This window comes from Epinephelus fuscoguttatus, linkage group LG7 (assembly GCF_011397635.1).
Source record: "Epinephelus fuscoguttatus linkage group LG7, E.fuscoguttatus.final_Chr_v1".
NCBI classification, from domain to species: domain Eukaryota; kingdom Metazoa; phylum Chordata; class Actinopteri; order Perciformes; family Serranidae; genus Epinephelus; species Epinephelus fuscoguttatus.
Window position 1 is genome coordinate 29,972,003 of NC_064758.1, and position 10,012 is coordinate 29,982,014.

At 39.6% G+C, this 10,012-nt stretch overlaps 1 protein-coding gene across 3 annotated transcripts in view; it reads left to right on the forward strand.

The window, feature by feature from the left end:
• The window catches only part of LOC125891081 (cytosolic sulfotransferase 3-like), a 37,727-nt gene extending 30,536 nt beyond the window's left edge, over positions 1 to 7,191 (forward strand). For all 3 annotated transcript variants that reach the window (XM_049580034.1, XM_049580035.1, XM_049580036.1), the window contains exons 5-8: positions 3,980 to 4,106; positions 4,203 to 4,300; positions 4,430 to 4,604; positions 5,987 to 7,191. In XM_049580034.1, coding sequence (XP_049435991.1) covers positions 3,980 to 4,106; positions 4,203 to 4,300; positions 4,430 to 4,604; positions 5,987 to 6,168 — 582 coding nt within the window. In that variant the 3' untranslated portion in view covers positions 6,169 to 7,191. The remainder of the gene's footprint in view (positions 1 to 3,979; positions 4,107 to 4,202; positions 4,301 to 4,429; positions 4,605 to 5,986) is intronic.
• The last annotated feature ends 2,821 nt before the right edge of the window (positions 7,192 to 10,012 follow it).

Genomic DNA, 10,012 nt, shown 5'->3' on the forward strand with positions numbered 1-10,012 from the left:
ACTGGGTGGTGGCAGAGCAGTGATGCTGCAGGACCACTGTATGAGAGAGGACGCTGCAGGTAAGTGCTGAGTCGATCTTGGTGAGACTTAAAACTTAACAAGGTGTGTTTCAAGTAGTTCCAGAGATAAGGAATCATACTTAATATGTATTATACTGCATTTTATATTAATTATATAAGTAATTATATTGAATATAATATATGATATACAGTGTTGGGCAAGTTACTTTGAAAATGTAATACATTGCATATTCCCAGTTACCGTCATTATAATATTATAATATTAGTAGGCATTATAAAATAGAAGAGGGTCATGTTGTTTCATAGCGGCTAATTAAAGCACAGAGTTTTAATTACAGTTCATTAACTTACAAATCCAGCAGTGGGTGATATTGTATAGTCTGATGAAGGCTCTCCTCTGGAGTGCAGATCTGACCGATTCAGGCATTCACGTGCAGTGGTTACAACTTTGTATTAAAATCCCCTGCTTATATAAATAACAGTGTGATGATATTAAAGAATTAAATAGCCTAGACCTTTTCAAATAAAGAGATAACTGTGGACACAGGGACGACCAGACACAGGATCAATGTCTGATAACTTATGAGATAGGGATGAATATTTGAGAGCCAGTCATATGAAACACATTAGGCAAATGCTGAGGTTAGCACAACAAAAGCAAATTGGCTTGCTAGTCAGTCACTATGACAAGTGCAAATTAATACACCAGAGCTGGTAGACCCACCTGCTGGTTTCCAGTGTGCTGATCAGTTACAACAGCACCCAACACTGAAATATAAGTAAACATTTTGAGGAATTATACTGTGGTGATGCTGCGTGCTTCATGTCAGGAGTGCTGCAGGATGAGGACCATTCATGTTACAGTTCAGGAGTGGCAATAACAATGATGTTACAGGTCCAGGGGTGCATTGTGGTGCAGGGGTGCTCACAGCATGATGCGCAAAGATGGTGGGAATTAAATCTGCTCTAAGCCTTGTCTTGCCCTTTTTGGTCTTGGCAAACTGCTCTGCACCAAAATGTGCCTGCAGTGACTTCCCACACACAACTCACTTTTGTCTACCCACAGACGTATCCCATAGTGGTTGAAAGCATACAGTATTCGGGATCACTTTATACATGAGACAACTTCAAACAAATGCAATTGAAACTGATGCCACTTGTCATACTTGTGCCTTATCTCACAAGGCAATGTCAGACCCAGGCATATATACGTGTGCCTAACCATTTCTCCTCTTTCTTTTTTTTCTCTTTCAGCACAAGAACAACAGGGGGATGCAATGGAGCCTGAACTCACCCCGCAATGAAACAACCCCCTTATCCTGAGTCTCAGCTCCCTGGGTTTTGCAAGCCTTTCTCTGTTCCTTATTTTTAATAAACCAAACACTGAGCTTCCCAATAGTGTGGTATTTGTTTGTGGAAATGTGCTAATCCAGTATTTGAGAATGATAACCTTACATATTTTTGTTGTTGTAGTCTGTAGTAAGTCTCAGGTTACTCCTGCTGACTTAGGCCAAAAAAAAAAATTTCTCATCTGTGTGTCAATGAAGAAATTGTGCATGTGTACCTCTCTCTAAACGATTGGAACATCCCCACACAGCACCATGGTGGAGACTGTGCAAGAGGACAACACAGAAGGAAGGGCACAGACAAACTGCTTGACATCAAAGTCATGTTTCTGAGTTTATTAAAAATTAATTTGTTATGGTAAATAAGTACATAGTAAAAAGACAAAGATACATAAAATATATGTCTATAAACTGCTGCTGCTGCTGCTGCTGCTGCTAGCCCAGTGAACCATTGTGCTGTCACTTGACAGTCATTGGTAGTCACCCGTCGGTCTCCTTCTGTCCCACTGAAAGTAATTAAGATAACATTAGTTATAAATCATTAGAATCATTACATTATCACTAAATGTTAGGATGTGATTACTCCTGACAACCATACAAGACTAAGGACAGAATTGAAAACATCATTTAAATCAATAAAAGCAACATGCTGTTTCACCTAGGTAAGGAAAGACTAACATATTTAAACAAGGCAGACAGTTATATGTTATATACACATTACACATAGTTATACTGTGTAATAATACATTTCTATCATATAATTATGCCATGTCATTAATATACTTATACTGGCCTGTATACATGTATAAATACATATCCTTATCCACATCCCTTATATTTAAACTGTGCACTGTGTACACACTGTGTAATATTCCTGTGTGCAATATTTTGCCACTTCCTGTGGGATATCTATACATTCCTATATTTTTACAGTAAGAATACTACACATCATGTGTATTACACTCATCCTGTGCAGCTATTAATCATGAGCATACAGTATCTGTTTCAGTGAAGGGTGTATATGGATTTTCTATTATTTTCATTATGTCTAATTTGTATTTAAAAAATATTTTATCCTTTTTCTATTGCCTCTGCTCTGAGCTGCTGTAACGTGAATTTCCAAGGTTGGGATTAATAGAGTCTTACCTAACTGTAGTAAACTAACACTAATCCTCAAATATTAGCACATTTTACTTTAAAAAACAACATAAAGATGTAACTGTTCATGGCGTGCTACACGTATATTATAAATAAATGTAGTTATTGACAGCTATTATATTCTGTTAGCTGTTATATTCTACGGCACTGTGTCAAGCTACTGTATCTTCCACAGGAAGTTCTGACAAATGTTTCAGAATAAAAGCCTATTTAGAAAATGAAGGGATTCTCTCAGCTGAGGTTATAAGGGACTTTTAATTTGAAACAAGTGTTGAGTTTGAAATGATGGTGCGATATGTTAACTTTACAAAGACAATGGAGCGGATAAAGAGTAAATATATAAACACACAGAGGGATTAATAAATAACGGACCATCTATAATGTAGGTTGTTTGAAATGAAGCTGGGAGCCTCTGCAGTTGTGCTGAGTAAAAGCCCCGCTGCTATTTCTTAACGTTATTACTTTATGTCCCACTGTGAGGATGTACCATTGTTTGCTAGCTTGATGCTAATGACAGTAACGTTAACTCAGCGGGTCGACAAAGTGCCTCTGCTGTTTCACACCATCATTTCCCCCTTTTACTCTGTGTGGTAACATCTCTAGAGGAAATATTAAAAACGCTGAGGTGTTGTTGTCATACAGTTGTCTACAGCAGCAGATCGTTGTGTGTTTCTACTGGTCAAAGTGACGGCTGTGATGGGAGAATTGGATCTCAGTGAAGGGCAAGTGGTCCATAACTTTAATTTTGGAGACAAAAAAAATGTAGGCTTAGCGCCCTGTGGTCCATTGCCCAATAGGAAATGTAGAATACTCAAAAGTACTTTAAGTAGTTACTTTACTCAGGGAGTAATGTAGTAAAGTAACTGGTTACTTTTTTTTTTAAAAAAGTAACACAGTAACGTATTTGATTACTTTTAAAGTAACCCTTACCCAACACTGATGTTCAGTGTGATGATATTCTGTGGACTCATTTAGCCACTTCTTTCCAACCCTCGTTTATAAGATACATAAAAGCCTTAAAATTAAGGAGTGGTGTATTTACTTATGTTTTTCATGTCCCACAGCAAAACATGAAAATCTGTTAGCTTGTGTCGACCACAGACTTTATTTCAGGTAGCTAACCAAAAACCCATTCAAAATATCCATTGACTCCAAGACTAACTCACTGCTAACTCATGTCTGCGTTTCAGGACTCATTCCTGCACCACTTTATCATGTTCACTTGAAAACGTATTTGCTGTTTCAAGTTTTTACATGAATGGATTTCTCTGGAGTTAGGGCTGCTTATTTCATATGAAGGCTGAAAGGTGGCCAAAAAAAAAAGAACCCCACATGAGATGGATGGGTGTTATCTAAAAGTACAACTGATTTATAATCAGTTGCTCATAAACAAGTTCAGTATTTCATGTTTCATGCAGTACTGCTCCTAAGATAAAGTGTTTTCTGGTTGTGCAGATAGTCTACGTGGCCCGCAATGCAAAGGACAGTGTGGTGTCTTATTTCCATTTTGAACGCATGACTGTGATCAACCCAGAGCCTGGAGACTGGAGCAGCTACCTCCAAAGATTTTTAGAGGGAAAGGGTGTGTATCAAATACTGTAAAAGATTGTTGTATTAGAGATGCACAGATTTCCTCCACAATCCTAAAGTGCTTTCATTAATTGTTCTGTGGCTTCAGTGGTGTTTGGATCCTGGTACGACCATGTGAACGATTGGTGGGAGAAGAAACACAGTTATCCAAATCTCCATTACATGTTCTACGAAGAAATGATCGAGGTAATTTACTTGTTTTTGTAGGTTGTCTGTGCATATGCTTGTATGATTTACAATCTCCCTGTTTAGATTACTTATACAACTCTCTGTGCTGGTGATAGTTTGATTAATATTTGATCACTGTGCTTCCAGGATACTGGACGAGACCTAGACAAACTCTCCTGCTTTCTTGGTCTGTCTCTTTCAGCTGAGGAGAAGGAAGAGATTCTAAGAAAAGTGCAGTTTGATGAAATGAAAAAGAACAACATGGTTAACTTTTCTACGTTCCGGGCGATGGATTTCAAAATGTCTACCTTTATGAGGAATGGTAAAATGAATAGTATGGGTGTGAATCTTTTGGTATCTCACAATGTGATTTGATTTCAATCCTCGGGGCCATGATTGGATTCAGAATCAATTCTCAATTCATTTCATAATGACGCTAATTTTTAGCATCTACTCCAGTCCGCTGTGGGCTAAGAATAGTAGCGTGGCAAATTATGGCATGTAAGCAGAGTAAAGTGGGCAACATTATATAGTTTTTATACCATTCACTTGAATACTTTTCAGATATAAGTGGATTTAAACAGGCTTTGAATGCCAGGGTTGCCAGAACACTCTGAGAAACTCTACTTTACCCCATCCCTCTCCTTAGAGTCAGGGTGCTGGGTTTCAATGCCCCCTCCTTTATGTATCTATGTGTCTTGTTTACATGTGTATGTCTCCAATGTGTTTATCTGTTTTTACGGTCTCTGCATGGCTGAATTTAAGTTGCTATAGCCATTAAAAGAAAACTTGCTGATTTTCTACCAGTTTGCCATCTCAGTGTGTGCAGATGAAGGATGTTTGGCTTCCCCCTGTGCCATGAGCACCTGGAGCTCCCCCTTTATTTGCCTGCACACACTGCCCACACTGCGATGACACAGAGCTGGTTGAAAATCGGCACAGTCTCTTTAATGGCTTAAATCGCTATTTTCCAAGCTACTGTATTGTCATATTTCTTGGAGATGAACATTCAGTTGCTGAACTGCCCTCCAAATCCCCGCTGGATCAGCAAACTTTCTGGCTTTGTAGTCTCATGAGTGAGGTAGAGAGACTGGGTGTGCTAGCGAGCAAGCAGCAGTCTTTTTAAATGGTACTGGTTGGCAGTGAGCTGGCAGCAAATCATCAGGCCATGAAGTCCACTTTTGTAATGCAGAAGTGGGCATGGTTCCATCTAAAGTGGGTTGGGAAAAAAATCAATGAGACTGGGTGAGTAGGATGAGGAGGTTGGCATCCGTGCTGGCAAATGTGATTTTTTTAGTGTGAGTATGTGAGGAGAGAGTTGATAAGGAAACTGACACGATAAACTCAGGGTTTACCGCTAATGTATTAAATTTAATTAACTTGCACCACTACAGTTTCATGTTCCCAATCCTTCCACAAATAACCAACACTTGCAGCACCAACACAAACTCCAGCATATAACCCACACATGTGACACATACACACGAATAGGCTGCTGACCCCAATAGCTAAATGTTAAAAGTGAGTGACTGACTAGTAACCATACCATATAAAAATGATTTTTGGAAGTTGTGAATTGATTCATAATTGTAGAAGAAAAGAATAGTGCAAGAATAGTACAATACAATGCAATACCTGTGACATGACAGAATCAGATCTCTACTTTTAGCAAAAATACCTGTCTGATTTTCTGTGGTTCTACAGGGAAGGTTGGTGACTGGAAGAACCATTTCACTGTGGCCCAGAGTGAACAGTTTGATGAAGACTACAAGAACAAGATGAAGAATTCTACACTGCAATTTCGCACTGAAGTTGAGAGCAAGCGGCAGCCTACAGGGCTGAACAATGAAGCCAACACCGAAGTGCCAGAAACTGCAGTTCTTTGAGTGACCACTTGAGGCCGGCTTCAGAAACGACTCAACCCACATCGACCTCCATGCGAAAATGCCCAACTTTACAGCAGAAATAAACATGTTCTTCATAGCTTCATGACAACTGTACCCAAATATGGTCACTTCTTGCTCCAAAATAACAAGATAGCAACAGCCAGAAAAGCCAAACTCAAGGCTTCAAAATTGGAGTCCACAAACCATAGGCTGACATCATGGAAGCTACGTCCATTACTTTTACAGTCATTTTTTTTAGAGGCTGTGCATAATAAAAAATCCTGAACTGATATGTGATTAAATAGATAATAATGCTGATATTACTGAGTCTGGTATTAAATTTCATTGACAGAGACCATTGTCTAACCTGTGTGACACATTTGTTCTTTAGATGACTGATGTTATGATATCATTAAAAAATAGGGGAAAAGATCTGCAAAAATTAAAACTTTTTGAGTGTGAAACATGTTAAATGTTGGAAATCTGCATTGTATCTCTAGTTTTTGGTTTTTCTGTTGTTTTTCCTTGTTTAATGATTTTCATTTAACTTTACTCTGTTTCCTGTTTTATTTTGTAGGGTCACTCCTCATGTGTCATGTCGGGTTTTACTTCCTGCCTTTGTGTGTTTTCCCGCCATGGTGATTGCCTGCCCTAATTTGTCTCACCTGTTCCTCATCTATCCTGCAGTCACCAGTCCCTCATTATCATCATACTTTCCTTGTGTATTTGCTGCACTCCCTTTGTCCTTTGTCAGTTTGTCTGTGTTGGTCTTTTGTGCTTTTTGCTGGATTCCCTCCCTGTGTTCCTCGATTATTGTAATACTGGTTTGGTTTTTGTGGGGCTTTTTAATCTGTTTTTCAACATTTACGCTGAGCGGATCATGCATCTGTGTGTGTGTGTTAATCTCACATACTATCGGACCAATCAGCCTAATACTTTGTGCAGACAACTATGACTGTATGCTCAAGGACCTCTCGTGGTTGTGGTAGTACATAATATTTAAAATAAAACTTGTTTAATGAACTGTTTTAAGCTATCATTGACTGCTCACTCATCACTCCTGTCAGTGGTATAATGGAGGGTATCCAGACTATACCCACCTTTTTCTCTGGCCTTTTACATTATGCACACACCTATCAGCGAAAAAATTGGAATATATACGGCAGTATATCCACTTCCTCTTCCAGGAACACACCTATGTGGAAGCATAAATCAAATGGTCGGGAGCTGGGCCAGAAAGCTTGCGACCTCGTTCCCATCTTCTCGAACGGGCTTTCTTTGTTTTCCATTAGATATCAAAAACTCAAATACTCAGAGGTAAAAAAAAAAATCACTGGAGACACATAGAATCAGATGCAACTGAGTTTAATGTACTCGCAGGCAACAAACACATCACAACTCAATGAGTCAAGCTCCGGAGCAAGACTGGAATTTCTTTGTTTGCGCACTTCGCTTTTATTGTGAAGATTTCTGCTGGGTCGTCTTTTTCTTAATCCTTCCCCCTTGGAGCTAAAACATAACAGTGTCACATTTCTCTTGTCTCCCCCTGATGGCTGCTTTAATCCTTGCATTCATTCATAATAGTATTCCCCACTCTCCTTTTCTCCCTTGGAGCCAATTCCACCGTATAATGTTTTTCTGGGCAGTCTAAGACCCGCTTCCTCTAGGGTCATATCAGGACAAGCTGTAATTTCCCTAACTTTCCACCAGTGGTTTCTGAGCCCATCCTCCATGCTATTTTTAATCCCAGGTACTTCTCCACCACAATGCTTAAGTGCTGAGTGAGTGTATGTGTGTCATAACAATACATGAAATAATAACCCAGTGTGTGATTTGTCAGTTAAACAGAGTACATTGCTTCGACACGTATCTTTTTAAAAGTCAACTTAAAGATACAGTATATGTCTTCAATAAATCAGTACATTACACTACACCTACCTCATCAACTACCACTACACCACAGACTCCTCTTAACCAACTAGTAGGAAAACACAGCCTCCTCTGTGCAGCACGCCGTGGCTTTGCCAAAAAAAGGTGTGTATTTTTATTAGCTTCTTAAACATGCTGCCATGCATCTGCTGAAATTACAAGAATTGTCTAGAGTGGCAGCTCGGGTGATCACATCGGTGGCGGAGATCTGCACCCTAGTGAGTGTAGTTTATACTTTGTTTGACTGCAGTTTGCCCAAGAACCATAGAAATCCAATGACAGTAGAACAGATATTCCCAATCAAATTAACACAGCAGGATGATCAGAACAGCGGCCATTTTTGTGTGTACCTTTGCCATTGCAACCGACATAGCCGACATAGCGGACTTCCATGTAAACAAACCAACTTGCAGCAAGTTGCAAACTCACTGAGATGAGGTGTTGCAGTAACAATCAAACAAGCAGTGTAGTAGTAGTATAAGGCATGGAGAGGTGTCTTTTGTGCACTGTCTCCGTTGCCTTGCTGCCACAGAGGAAGTGAGTATTGCTGGATTTAGCATTACCTACTGAAAAAAGCAATTTCTTAAGCTCCATTTCCACCGAGCAGTACTGTACAATACAGTTTAGTTTGGTACGCTTTTTCTTTCTGTTTCCACTGTGAGAAGTTGTGGATAGTACCAATGGAACTGTTCTGTATCATCCCCATTTTTGGTCCCCCCCTCTGTTGGGGTACCTAGCACACAAATCTGGTACTAAAAGGTGGAGTTGTGAATACTGCAGTCCGTTGATTGGTCGATAGTGGACGGTCAATCTTGGACAGTCACTCAGCTCAGGGCTCAGTTGTGGTTGTTTTGAAGCTCATGTAACCACTGTTCATACCGTGGAGAATAACTATAACTATAAAATGAAATAATGTTTTGCTGCCTCCCCAGCAGCTGTAATCTGAGACAAAAATTACTCAATTCACTGAGCAGACTTCTGGCGACTTTTAAGGTACATATTACTCAATGCATTAGTTGACGACGTGAATCCACCAACACACCTTAAATTTCACTGTGACAACTTTGACCTTTTCATCATTTTTTATCTATGACATACACTTTAAGTAACGAGTGGATCTTCAAGCATTTATATTAACTTCAACAGCATTATTTTGTTCTCAAGATGTCGGCGTGCAACCCCGTTCTGTGGACGATAAACGGAGACTTCCATCTCTGCCACTAGTAATGAGGAAATACAGTGAGTGCTGGACAGAGCAGTGAGTGACCACAACCCTGCCCACATTTAAGTGTACTGCTTGTGGTGGAAACGCTAGTGTCTAGGTACCATGTCTGAAGGGTTACTTTGGTTCCAAAGGAACCATACCCAAAGTGTTTGGTGGAAACGGGGCCTCAGTGTACAATTGCGCCCCTACACTGCATAGTTTCAGCTGAGAGATGTGTTCAAGCAGAGACTGCAATAATTAAAATTAAAAATAAACTCATATATGGTATATTATTACACCTATTTTTCTTATTAAAAAAGCACAAACAAAAAATAACTTCTGTACAGCAACCAAAGTTTCTCTTTCACTGAACTAAGGCTAATGTAGTTTGTCGGTGAAGATTCTCAGTCATCCAGGTCATGGTCGTCGTAAGTGCTAATATCGTAGGCAACTGGACTTGCTTGCGTTTCTTGAATATGTTTTGCCTCTCATCCAAGAAGCTTCTTCAGTTCTAAATAGGCTATGGCTAATGTACCTTAGCTGCTTTGCTAACTCAAAACACACTTTGTTTTAACTGGACAGAAACAATGTAACACTCACCAAAACTGGCTTCGTTTGTCTACGACAGCCCATTGGTCCGACATCCCATTGTTCCGAAGTCCGTTCCGAAATCATCATGATGCCCTGTGGTTAAGGTCTGGTTAGGTTTAG